This window comes from Vicia villosa, unplaced genomic scaffold (assembly GCF_029867415.1).
Source record: "Vicia villosa cultivar HV-30 ecotype Madison, WI unplaced genomic scaffold, Vvil1.0 ctg.002815F_1_1, whole genome shotgun sequence".
Lineage (NCBI taxonomy): Eukaryota > Viridiplantae > Streptophyta > Magnoliopsida > Fabales > Fabaceae > Vicia > Vicia villosa.
Window position 1 is genome coordinate 87,126 of NW_026706040.1, and position 14,772 is coordinate 101,897.

The 14,772-nt window shown below is 31.6% G+C and overlaps 1 protein-coding gene across 1 annotated transcript; it reads left to right on the top strand.

Moving 5' to 3' along the window:
- The first annotated feature begins 209 nt into the window (after positions 1 to 209).
- On the top strand, positions 210 to 2,053 carry LOC131639872 (PKS-NRPS hybrid synthetase cheA-like). The gene is made up of 3 exons (XM_058910312.1): positions 210 to 854; positions 942 to 1,456; positions 1,534 to 2,053. The coding sequence occupies exons 1-3, from the start codon at positions 210 to 212 to the stop codon at positions 2,051 to 2,053; spliced, it is 1,680 nt and encodes a 559-aa protein (XP_058766295.1).
- Positions 2,054 to 14,772: the final 12,719 nt, after the last annotated feature.

The window sequence follows — 14,772 nt, forward strand, 5'->3', positions numbered from 1 at the left end:
CAGTTCCCATTATTATCAACCGGATAACACAATTCTTGGTGTTCCGGTTTGCAAAAGTCTCAACCGGATATCCCACTAATGGGTGTTCCGGTTTGTTGTTGTCTCAACCGGATATCCCCTTAGTGGGTGTTCCGGTTCTGTTTTTTTTCAATTTTTTTTAAAATTTTTTTAATTATATATTAAACTAAATTAATTTTATATATTTAGAAATGGATCCTCCTTTGATGAAATGCGATGTAAATCAAACATGTGTGGATACAACTGATGTTTTTGTAACTGGTCAAAAATTTGCTACAAGAGAAGAGGCGATAAGTTGGATTAAGGAGGTTGGAATCAGGAATAAAGTGACAATTATAATAAGTTGTTCAGATACCAAAACAGGCAAGAGAGGAAGAAGTGATAAATTAGTATTTGGTTGTGATAAAGGTGGAAAATACAAAAAAAAAACAGATAGCGAAACCCAAAGTGCTAGTAAGAGATGTGGCTGTCCTTTCAAAATTAGGTCAACACCATGGAAAGATGGTTCTGGATGGAAGATCGATGTAAAATACGGAGTACACAACCACGGCTTACCTGATAAATTTGAAGGTCATGCTTTCGTAAATCGACTAAATACAAATGATAAGCAACATATTGTTGATTTGACAAAACGCCATGTTCAACCAAGACACATATTATTGTCATTGCAAGAGCGTGACCCGGAAAATGTCACTTGGATCACGCAAATATACAAACATAAGAATAAGATACAAAAAGAGATAAGGGGTCCCAGAACAGAAATGCAACAATTGTTCAAGTTGGTTGAAGAATCGGGTTATGTTTACTGGAGTAGGAAAAAGGATGAGTCAGAAGTTGTGAGAGATATTTTTTGGGCTCATCCAGAATCAGTGAAGTTGTTGAATATGTTTCCTATTGTATTGATTATGGACTGCACATACAAGACAAACAAGTACAGGCAACCGTTGTTTGAAATAGTTGGTATGACATCAACTAAATTAACATTTGTTGTTGCATTTGCCTATATGGAATCTGAGCAGACAAATACTTTTTATTGGGTATTGGATAAGTTGAAACAGTTGTTTATCAAGCAGGATGATTATCCTCAAGTAATCTTGACTGATAGAGATCTTGCTTTAATGAAAGCCATTGAAACAGTATTTTCAAAGACAACTAATTTGCTTTTCCGATTTCACATCAACAAAAACGTGAAATCAAAGTGTAAGGAACATGTTGTGGATGATATGCGAGAAACAGTGGAGAAAATGTGGTTTGAACTTACAAGGACTAGTGATGAGATGGAGTACCATCAAAGGTTGAAACAACTTGAGGATGCATGTGTTGACTCCAAAGGTTTTATTGATTATGTGAATGACACATGGTTGACACCGTACAGACATCGATTTGTCGAAACATGGATCAATCAAGTGTTACATTTGGGCAACACCACAACAAATAGGTATGTTTATGTGATTTTATCGACATTGTTTATTTATTTAATATTACAGATAATTAGTTGTTTTGTTTTATTTAAAGGGTGGAGTCTGCACATTGGAAACTTAAGCAAATGTTAGAGAATAGCTTAGGTGATTTATGCCAATGTTGGGAGGCTATGAATGACAATATCAAGATACAAGTGGACAACATTAGAGCTTCATTTCAGAAGAGTTTTTATGAAGTTGAGCATGCACACACTAGTCCTTTTTATTCAAATTTGTGTGGTTCAGTATCAAGAGCTGCATTGAGGCAGACTGTTGAAGAGTGGTTGAGGATTGACATGGTAGGTACAGATACACAAAAGTGCGGATGTACTCATAGAAAAGTATATGGGTTACCATGTGCTTATGAGTTAGGGAGATATACATTGAGTGGTGATGCGATACCAATTGAGGCTATTCCTATTCATTGGAGAAAACTAAGTATGGAAGGAAATCAAGATGTAGATGCAGATGATGGATCAGAAATAGACATGACAAATGCAATCGGTGAAATTTGGAAAAGGTGGAGGCCACTAGATGTTGTCGGCAAAAAGAGTATTAAAAAGCAGAGTGTGTGAGATTGCTTATCCGACTACAACAAAGATGTGTCCACCGCCTGAAAAAATTAAAACCAAAGGATATGATGTTTATTGTGATCCTTCAGGATATGAGTATGTTGATCAAGCACATTTGAGTTCTCAAAAATCTTCAAAGAGGTTATGTTCACAACTATCCCAAACCTCAAAAATTAAAGAATTTGATAAATACATTGTACAATTTCCAGATTACATCAGACCATTTATTGATGACATTTTTTATGTAAGAGATGATGGAAATTGTGGATTTAGAGCCATTGCATCTTTGCATGGTTATGGCACAGATGGATGGTCAATGGTTCGTCTGGATTTGGAGAAAGAAATTATAGGTCCTAGAAGCAAGTTGTATGAGGATTTATTTGGTAAACGCCTTTCAACAGTGAGATCATCGTTGGTGATCGAAACTTTAGGACAACAGCCACCAAATAAATGGATGACGTTACCTGAGTTTGGCTATGTAATTGCTAATCGGTATAACGTTGTTCTCGTCTCTTTAGGTCACCCTAGTTTGAGTTACTTTCCTATGACGAGTGCACATTCACCTAATGCATCCATTTACTGCATCGGATTTGTCAATGGAAATCATTGGGTTCAGGTAATTAGTAACACAATTTTGGTACATTCAATCCCTATTTGACTTTTTCTGATATTTATTTTATGTGCAAGTAAACATGAATGAAGGATTCCCGTTGCCACCTGTCACAACTGATTGGAAGAAATATCGCACAAAAGATGCAACTTCTTGGATGGTAGGATTTGCTGGGCGGTTACAACATTGGCAACGGCTTACGCCTATACTGCCAAAATATGTCAGCTTATGAGATGTACTATTTAGTTTGATTTTATGATATTGGATTTTAATATGTTGACAAATGGATTATAAATAGTAAATCTCAAACTATAAGTCTCATAATAATACATAAGTCTATAAGTCTCATAATAATACATAAGTCTCAAACTAAAACATAAATATAAACATAAAATGTGACATCAATCAGACTCATTGTCATAAATAATTGGACCTTCCCTGGGTAATGGTCCACCCTGTGCAAGTCTGAGTGCTCTAAATATCTCCAGAAATTGTTCGTCTTCAGGACGTGCCTGATGACGTTGTAAGTAATGATGAAGCTCATGAGATATAAATGATAACTTCGGGTCTGACGGTCCTGCATTATAGACGGGCACTGGTACCTCCATCGGCTGATCACCTCATGGTGCTCTCAAACGAGGATGTGACAACGTATAATACCACGCCAAATAATTATCGTCTGTCTCATATGGTATGGTGGCAAACACGGCTGGGGTACCATCTGGGGTTCGGATAACCTACAACACACTCTGCACATATGTAGTCCACTCAACATCGACATCAAGTGAGTCTACATTAGGAGGAGCAATCGGTATGTACTGTCTGTATCCAAACTAACGCATACACCTGTCAGGTAAATATAACACTACAGTACCATACCACTTCAAACCACCTCGGTACAAACAGATTTCATCAAAAGCACGGTGCTCCCTATGATCCTGAAAAGGGCGCCAGATGATATCGTGAGGGGTCAACTGATCTAACACAGCTCGGATGTCATCCACTTTTTGCGTGCCTATATTCTCATTTCATCGCCCTAGCCATTGGACTATCAACGCCACATAACCCTGAAGTACCTCTCTTTCCAACAGTTGAAAAATACTCATGAATCCAACACTGCAACAAAACATTACTATTATAAATTAAACTAAATTATAATAAAAAATGGATCATTCGTAATTTAAATAATTAAGTATAACTAAATCATAAGTAAAATGTGTACCTGAAGAAGAGAGGCATAACCGCCAAGTTGCTTGCATGAATAGAATGAAGCATCCCCTAAATATCTGTATAGATTAACCAGTGCAACTGCCCCCAACAATATCTTCCACAATTATCCAAATCTCTCAACAATGGTAGATATTTTGCCTCGACAAAAGTAAAAGTCTTGTCGGCAAGAATAGTACAACCTAACAGCAACATCATGTATGCTCTCATAGCACCTGTAAAGTTATCTGCAGCTCTTTGTTGCTCAAAAACTTGCTTCAACCAATCCAATTTATAGTAAGGACCCCTTACAGAAGAAGCCTCCCTAGTTGCATCACTCAGTGAAACACCAAACAACTCAACAGCTAGATGGATAACATCATAATCGGTGACAACAAAATCGGGGTCAACCAGCTCGCCCCTAATCGGTACATGAAGAATACATAAAACATCATCTAGCGTGATGGTCATCTCGCCGAACGACATATGAAATGACGATGTTTCAGGATGCCATCTCTCAACAAAAGCAGATAAAAGATGCGTATCTACCCTGGCCAAACTAGTATACTGTAAAGATTACAGACCAGATGCAACTAACCAATCATTCATCTGCCTTGGGAGCATTGCCGGAACCCATCCTATTAATTTGCTGCCATGTGCAGCAACCTTTAAGGTTGGCTTTGGTCGTCTCTCCTGAAAATAATTTGTAATATATGTGTTAATATATAAGTACATATAATTTAAAATTATTCAACATAAATTTTTAAATTATTGAACCTAAAAGAAAACATTTACGTACCTCGCCCAACCATAAATGACAAGCAACATGGTTATGATATCTAGTCAATATAGAAGTATCAGTCGGTCCTCTGAGAAATAACGGGTGCTGCGGACCAACCTCAGGTGCAGCTCCCTGCTGTCCCTCGCCATCAACCTCTAGACGTTGTCTTCCTCTTTGACGCATTCCGTTGATCGTGTAACACCCCGATATCCGCTGCACGCATCAACCGTGTCGGCCAACCGAGCATGTCACCAGCTTAATCAATACTCCCTCCTAGGTCCGCTTATCGGCTGCCCAGGAAATATTGTTTTTGCCTCCCGCAGGAATCGAACCATGTACCTAGGGGTTAAGTACACATTCATAGCAATTGCTGCTACCAATTGAGCTACTTCCGGAAATTCGATTATTTGCTTAATCTATACGTTCAGAGTGTTTAGTGGCGTTTTCGTATTTTGAGACGATTTAGTCGGTATTAGTTCGGGAGAGCGGATTGATATTTAATCAAGAGTTTTGATATTTTCGGTATTAGAAATATTATTGAAATAATATTTGATGTTTTGAGAATTTTCTGAGTAATTAAGATTAGACCGAAAATATTCGATTTAGTCGAATTTGGATTGTCAGTGTTATTTAAGGGCACATTTGGAATTATTAAATTGAAGTCGGATAATCGAAAAAATAATATTAAGAATAAAATATTATTTATAAGTCGGGATTATTATATCGATGGAATATTATTTAAAGTGTTATAATTGGTTATTTGAGTTAATAATCTTATTGGGCCTAAGTTGGTTTGTGAAGATAAATAAAGAGAAGATTTAAACACTAAGCCCAATTGGTTTTATATTAGGGTTTTAGAGATTTAGAAAGAGGAGAGTTGTCATTTTGGGAGAAAACAAATTTGAAGAGAAAGAAGCAAGTGTTGGAGAAGAGGAATGAGCTTGAAGATGTCCATTCATGGTGCCCAACCGGAAGTGCAATCGGAGACCCAACAAATTGCTTCAAATTGAATAAGGTAAGGGTGGGATTCTCTTCCTATAATGGGGCTCATGAACAATTGTATGTGGGGAATTGGGTGTGTAAATTTATTGCATTTGCTGTGCTGAATATGTTTATTATTGTTGTTTGAAATTGCTGGGTTAACTTGTTTTCCGAAAATTGAAAACTGAGTATGCCGTTGCTGTTTGTTTGCTTTTATTCGTGCGCTAATAGTTGTATGATTATGTTGGTTTCTATCATTAAACCTGAGGTTGGAATTGATTCACATGACGACGGTAGCCACACAAGTGACGTCGTCACTCCTGCTATGCATGACGGCGGCGGCATGTGAATTAAGAGACGGGCGACATGTTGTATTTGCTTTTCTTTTTCATAACTTATATACATATATGTATATATATATATATATATATATATATATATATATATATATATATATATATATATATATATATATATATATATATGTAATATATATATATATATATATATATATATATATATATATGTAATAATATAATATGATAAGTTATAAAATAGGATATATAATTAGAAACAGTTATAAAATATAATGAAATACAAAATAGTCCCGTTTGATCAAAATAGCCGAATTAAGCGGTATAATTAGTTGTCTGGAATTTGATGAAAATTTACGTGATAGCTAAGTTTAATTAGTACATTAACGTGGTGGTGTTATTTTGTTGAAATTGTGATATTAGTCGATCGATTAAATTAATGGTTGAATTAATTTCAATTAATCTATTTAATTAGAATAAACTTGAACTTAAATTAACTATTCGGTTATCGGTAAATTACGATATCTCGACTATTTAACCGAATGAATTGGATAATCGATAAAGAATAGAACTGTGACCGAATTAACCGGTTTAAGTTATGTTTTATGGACTTGGTAATATGTATGTTACAGTTTGGTGGCACACTCTCACATATATATGCTTTCATTCACATATATATATACATTGCTTGGATAATAGAGAAAAGTATATATACTGTAGCGATTTCCTTCTTTGAATATATATGTATACCTTGCTATTTTGGTAGCATCAATTTACTGTATTGCCTATGTTTTGGTATGTCAATGGCTAGAATTACTGGTTTGTGAGATTTACAAGTCTGGCACTACATTTAATTAAGAATTTTATTTCAAGTTTATTAACTAATATAGAATAATTCATTTAGTATAATAATAATAATGATTTAATATTAGTATAATTGATTAGTAGTAAGAGTAGAATAAATTAGAAGTTTTCGGAAACGATTTGATGTCCGTGTTTTGTGATGTGACACGTTTAAGTTGTGATTGTAGTAACTTGGCGTTATAATTCGAGGATTTATAAAGTCACAAATATTGATGACTTAACCAAAAATTAGATAACCGGTAGCGACGTGAAATATGTTCGATTAATTAAAGTATGCTTTGTGAATAATTTTGGTTAGTTGTTAGTGGATTAGTGAGTTAATTAGAAGACTAATTTATAGAGAATTATAAGGCGAATTTGACTTGGCTTAATGTGTCGATTTGTTGTGATGATTTTGTTAATATGTGAAGTTATATGATTTGCGATGATGTGTCGAAACATGACGATGTTTGTGATGATTGATAATATGTGATGTTGTGTATATTTGTGATGATAATTTTGTGACTAATTGAAGATGAATGATTAATTGTGACGTTGAATTACCTCTAATAATTGGTAATTATAAGTGACGTGGGCGTATGCCTAGTGATGATGTGTGATTGTGATGAGTATGTTGTGTATGTCTTGTTTGTCGAGTCACATTTCATATGCATACTTTGTGACGGCCTGAATTGGCAAATTAGTGACGAAGGCTTATGCCTTATGCCTCAGATTCGGGCAACTGGTGACGGGGGCTGAAGCTCCGATTGGTACCACATGCATATACATGAGTCATGTCCCATGTGTCTTATGTGATTTGTAGCTTGTGATGTTTTGTGACTATATCGTGATTGTACTTCGTGACTTGTTAAATGATGGAAGTATGTGAGAATGTGAATTGATAATTTTCTGAATAGTATGATGATATCAATAATTGTGAATGCGATTAAGTGAATATGTCTGGTGTGACTTATATGTGATGTTTTGTGACTAGATGTATGACTTATATAATGTGATGTTTTGGGGACTATAATTGTGTGACTTATATGTGATGTATCGTGAATTAGCTTGCAAAGTAAAGGAACGAGATTTATATGTAATTGATGTGAATATGATTTGTGATGAGTTGTTGTGAGATGTGAAGTATGTGAGATTTGTGAATTAGTGAAAGCATGAATTGTATAGCAATATTAATGCTGGTGATGTGATAACTATACATATCTGAATCCTAATATACAATTTATCATACGCTCACTTATATGATTTGATATCTCACCCTTCTCTCTTGTTCGCCGTTGCCTTTATATTGGTAACGTGCAGGTGTTCGAGTATGAAGATTTAGTTGTCGTTAATCGAGTCAGTTGTCGCTCTGATGCGTAGCACTCGGGGGGACGATTTATGATGTTGTTGTTTATTGTTTTATTTTAGCTGAATAAGATGTTTTTGATTTAAAGATTGAGAACTATGATTCCACCATGTTTTAATAAATGAAGTTACTTCATTTTGAAAAGTATTGTATGCTGAGTATTTGTTTAGTTGGTTAAATAAAGTGCTATGTATCCGCTAAATGTGATGAAGTGATTTGTTATGAAGTGAATATGTGACGCCTCATTTATTTGTTGAGAAATTTTTAAATACTCTGATATTTTCCGCATTATATTTGCCGGATAGAAATAGGGTGTTACATTAGTGGTATCAGAGCAGGTCGGTCTTGTCCGGCTAAGTTGTCGAGTCTGTTGAGTTTGTACGACAGTTAAATGCTGTCAGTGTTTTATCATGTAGTACGCAACATGTGTGAAAAACACTGTTGGTACTTATTTGTTTTGATTTCAGGAATTGGTTTGATGTTAAGTGGGGGAGAAGCCTTGCTTCTCGAAGAGGGTTCTGTTGTAAGAGATAGTCTGGTATGCTGTCGATAAGCGACGATTCAAGTGTTGTTGGGAGTTTTGGATGTTACCCGGATTCGAAGACAACGTGAAGTTAAGAATGATTTTGGGAAGCAGAATTTAGAGAGTTGTGATGTTCAGCATGATGGATGACTGTGAAGTTGTCGGTGCGAGTAACCTTTGCGTGAGATTCCAATGTTTGAAAAGTGATAGAGTAATGAAGTTGTAGTGGACTTTATGTTGGACACGCATAAGTGATTGTCGGATGTAGTCGATGCGTGAAGTGTTGCGAATCGCGAGTCCGAGTTAGAAACTCGAAGATGCGCGTAACTGTGAAAAGAATGGTTGTCTCGGTGATATTAAGGTTGGAACTTCGACGAAAGAATGCACCTCTCGAGTTATAAGGAGTTATGCTAGAGAATGTTTGGAACATTCTTAAGCCGAAGAAAGGTGAGTTTCGGAGTGGGATCTCCGTAAGCAAGTCGCAGGAAATTTAGGATCATTGTGAAACTTTAAGAATTCGTAACTTGAGTTCCGGATATCCGATTTGAGCTCCGTTTGAAGCGTCGGAAAGATAACGAGATGAATTGTATCATAAGAAGGATTGTAGAGAATTTTTATCACCAATTTGACTTGAGGAGGACTTTGGTTTAGATGAGATGAATTATAAAGCACAAGTATAGAAGTAATTTTTAAAATGGAAAGACATTTGTCGATGGTGTGATGCTAGGACTTTGCTAATAATAATAATAATAATAATAATAATAATAATAATAATAATAATAATAATAATAATAATAATAATAATAATAATAATAATAATAATAATAATAATAATAATAATAATAATAATAATAATAATAATAATAATAATAATAATAATAATAATAATAATAATAATAATAATAATAATAATAATAATAATAATAATAATAATAATAATAATAATAATAATAATAATAATAATAATAATAATAATAATAATAATAATAATAATAATAATAATAATAATAATAATAATAATAATAATAATAATAATAATAATAATAATAATAATAATAATAATAATAATAATAATAATAATAATAATAATAATAATAATAATAATAATAATAATAATAATAATAATAATAATAATAATAATAATAATAATAATAATAATAATAATAATAATAATAATAATAATAATAATAATAATAATAATAATAATAATAATAATAATAATAATAATAATAATAATAATAATAATAATAATAATAATAATAATAATAATAATAATAATAATAATAATAATAATAATAATAATAATAATAATAATAATAATAATAATAATAATAATAATAATAATAATAATAATAATAATAATAATAATAATAATAATAATAATAATAATAATAATAATAATAATAATAATAATAATAATAATAATAATAATAATAATAATAATAATAATAATAATAATAATAATAATAATAATAATAATAATAATAATAATAATAATAATAATAATAATAATAATAATAATAATAATAATAATAATAATAATAATAATAATAATAATAATAATAATAATAATAATAATAATAATAATAATAATAATAATAATAATAATAATAATAATAATAATAATAATAATAATAATAATAATAATAATAATAATAATAATAATAATAATAATAAGGGTTAAATAAGTTTCTAGTCCCTATAAATAAGGCATCCTTCAATTTTAGTCCCTACAAAAAATTTCGCTGAACTTTGGTCCTCCCAAAATTTTCCGTCACGACTTTTAGTCCCTCCCGTTAGATTGCACTAACGGAGGCTTACGTGGCACGCCAAGTATGACGCCACGTTAGGTAAAGTCAAAACTAAAAAAAAAAAAGACAGATTGCGGGGGTTTTAAACCTCCTTTAAATAATTTAAAAACAATAATTTTAAAGCACCAATTCCCATGCTCCATGCATCACATACAAGCTAGATACAAAGCTACTTCATATTCAAGACACAATTCTCTTTATAAAACAATTCTCATAATCAACATATTATACTAAAACCATTTGATTACATGAGATATATTAAACCATTTAATCAACATAATATAATAAACCCATTTCAAAGATATATAATATTCATTGTGGTCAGTATCTTTCCATTGTGGTCAGTATATTCATTGTGGTCATTGTCTTTGCTTCAAATTCATTATCTCTTGGTAACTACTGTATCTTTCTATTTAGAAATACTTCCAGTATATTCCATTTAGAAATACTCTTAATGTTTGCATTGAATTTCATTAATATTAGAAATTAAAAATGACATTGCATGCATACTTCGGTTTAAATTGAAGCCTTGTTTTTTCTCTTTTTGCTAACTGTTAGTATTTTTGAAGTGTTTAGGTGAGGAGGAAAGATTTTTGGTTGCTTTCTACTGTCACAATGCTTTTAAAGGAATTCATCAAAAGACTCTCACATGAGGCAGACGGTCTCATATTTCAAGTAGGTTGTAACTGGTAATCAATGATCAGTGGTCACTTTCAAGTGTACTACACACTGGAATGAGGCTTTCTTTTATGTGCCAAGCTAGCAAATCACACGATTATTGTTGTTTTAATCCTTTCCTGTTGTTCCCTTTTTGGGTATCTTATCTTTTGAATCTATTGCCTCCTAAAATGGGTTGTGACTCAATAGTTATATTAGTCTGGTCAAGGATTTGGAAGGAAAAGAACCAATGTACATAGACTACCTCTGCTTCCTGCTCTATTCCTTTTACTTCCAAATCCTTGTTAACTTGAAATCTTTGTTCAGATCAATAGTGTTAGGTTTAGGATATTATTGTATATTATCAATTTTATTTTTATTTAGTGATTACAAATTTATTCAAATGGTAGCTGTTGTTTTTGTTAGAGTCCATTTCCATTACATTGTTTAGAATTATCATAGCCTGTGAATATTAATTTAACTAGTAGTAGCTGAGAAAAAATTGGAATGTAACAATTGAAAAAAAATATTTAAATTTAGGGAGGTTTAAAACCCCCGCAATCTAACTTTTTTTTTGCATGTTGACGTGGCATGCAACATGGTATGCCACATCAGCTTCCGTTAGACCAAATAGACGGTAGGGACCAAAAATGTGGACGGAAAATTTTAAGAGGACCATTCTTTGAAGAAATTTTTTATAGGGACTAAAATTAGATTTTGGATTATTTATAGGGACCACAGACATATTTAACCCTAATAATAATAATAATAATAATAATAATAATAATAATAATAATAATAATAATAACAATAATAATAATAATAATAATAATAATAATAACAATAATAATAATAATATCAATAATAACAACAATAATAATAATAATAATAATAACAACAATAATAATAACAATAACAATAACAATAATAATAACAATAATAATAATAATAACAATAATAACAATAATAACATTAATAACAATAATAATAATAATAATAATAACAATAATAATAACAATAATAATAACAATAACAATAACAATAACAATAATAATAACAATAATAATAATAATAATAATAATAATAACAATAACAATAATAATAATAACAATAACAATAACAATAACAATAACAATAACAATAATAATAATAACAATAACAATAACAATAACAATAACAATAATAATAATAATAACAATAATAATAACAATAACAATAACAATAATAATAATAATAATAACAATAATAATAATAATAATAATAATAATAATAATAACAATAACAATAACAATAACAATAACAATAACAATAACAATAACAATAACAATAACAATAACAATAACAATAATAATAATAATAATAATAATAATAATAATAATAATAATAATAATAACAATAACAATAATAATAATAACAATAACAATAATAATAATAATAATAATAATAATAATAATAAAGAAAAAATGTTACTGATAATAAAACATACTTAAAAACAACTTGAAATAAAAATAAGAAAGGGAGATGATTTTATATTTAGGTGAGCTCAAAATGAGAGAGGCACAAGAGAACCTCGCACATGATCTTGATGTGATTTAAATAGAGCCTGAGATGCGGGATCTTAGGGTCAAAAATTGGGTATGACACATGCCTCCTACCAAAATATTCTGTAAATGAGATAAAGAAAACAATGAAGGAAATATTTCCTTTAAACAACCAATATTCATCCAAGTCAAATGCCATACAAAAATAGAGAAACCATTCCCAACATTATACTTACAATTCTTGATCAAAACATCTTCCGAATTATTCTTATTCAAAGATAAAATATCCAACCACCAAGGAGATTTTGAGTAACTACTCTTTACATCCCTCCCTCCATTCACCACTTGAAAATTGATGTCACCATTCCGGACCTTTAAAACTTTATACCATAAAGTCGAATCTTCCTCAAGGATTCTCCATCTCCACTTGTGAAGAAGAGCCGAATTGAACTCTCTGATCCTCTAAAAACGATACCTCCTTTCTCTTTAGGAAGACACAAATCCTTCCAACTTACCCAATGAATCTTCCTAACATCCTCGGAACTACCCAAAAGGAAGTTACTTTGAAGTCTAGAAATATCCTTAACAATTTTCTTCGGAGCTTTCTAAAACGAAAGATTAAAAATATAAACACTACTCAAGACCGATTTAAGAAGAGTAATCATTCATCCAAAACTAAGCAACCGCCTTTTCCAGTCTGAAAGACGCTTCTTTGTTTTGTCTAAAAGACTATTCCACGAGACAATCCTCCTAGGATTAGATCTTATAGGAGTATCGAGAAAAGTAAAGTTATTATTTTCCAAGCTACAAGACAGAAAAGAGGAGGCAACATCCAAGAAATAAGAATTAATGTTGATTCCAATTACCTGGCTTTTATGAAAATTAATGCCTAAACCGAAACTAGCCCAAAACCTTTCAACACCGATTTGATCGCCCAAATGTAATTCCAACTTCCATCCCCAACCAACAAATTGTCGTCCTCAAATTGTTGAAAGACGATAAAACACTTTCCGTTAACATTAAAACCCATAAAGTCCCTATTTCCCATAGCTTTGCTCACTAAACCCTTTAGACCTTCCTCCATAATAACAAAGAGGAAGGGAGAAAGAGGATCGCCTTGTCTCAAACCCCGCTCATCCATAAAATTCTTCGCGGGACTACCATTAACCAACATCGACATATTACTAGAAAAAACCAAAGCTTCCATCAATTTTATCCAAATAACTTCGAAACCCATATTTCTCATCATAAATCTAAGAAAGCTCCAGCTCACTTTATCGTACGTTTTCTCAAAATCCACCTTGAAGAGGAGACAACCTTTATCCTCCTTTTGAGCGAAATCAACAATTTTATTAGCCACTAACACCCCGTCAAGCAATTGCCTTCCCGACACAAAAGCACTTTGACAAATGGAAATAATATGATTTAACACCTTCTTTAATCTACCAGCCAAGAGTTTAGAAATAGCTTCGTAAATGTACCCAACAAGACAAATCGGTCTACAATCCTCTAATCCCAAAGGATTATAAGATTTTGGAATCAAGGTTGTAACATCCCGAAAATTCTTATTTAATTAATTTAATCAAGTTTTAAATTAATTATGGGAAATTAACATTTTGTTGAATTATGTGGAAAAATAATAAAATGTTAAGTTATTGGGCCATGCGGTGGAATTAGTAAAGTGGAGGTGTAATTGTGTAAGAGCCCATTTCTAATTTTATGTTTTTCATAAAATAAAGGAAAACAAGAGGAGAAGGGAAAAATTAGAACGTGAAAACCAGAAGCTGTGAGAAGAGGAACTGAAGAACGTAAAGGGAGAACCAAAGAGGAAGAGGAACCAATTCAGGAATTTGGCTAAGGTAAGGGGGGACTTGTCTAATTATCATCTATTATCGGGTTAGGGGTTGATAATACTGAATAGATATGGAATTCGGGTCGATTGAGTCATATGATAGGTTTAGGGATTGAGTCAAATTATATGATGTTTGATCTCTATGTTTGAATCTATGATGTCTGCATTGTTATGGTCTCAATTGATGTGTAAATGGTGTATTATGAGATGTATTTTGTGTTGTTTGTGCATTCGATT

Excerpts from the sequence above, each read along its gene's own strand:
- LOC131639872 (XM_058910312.1), top strand. The coding sequence starts at position 210 with ATGGATCCTCCTTTGATGAAATGCGATGTAAATCAAACATGTGTGGAT. Across the intron at positions 855-941 it reads AAAAGGATGAGTCAGAAGTT|ACAAACAAGTACAGGCAACC; the intron begins GTGAGAGATATT and ends TGCACATACAAG. Across the intron at positions 1,457-1,533 it reads GGCAACACCACAACAAATAG|GGTGGAGTCTGCACATTGGA; the intron begins GTATGTTTATGT and ends TTTTATTTAAAG.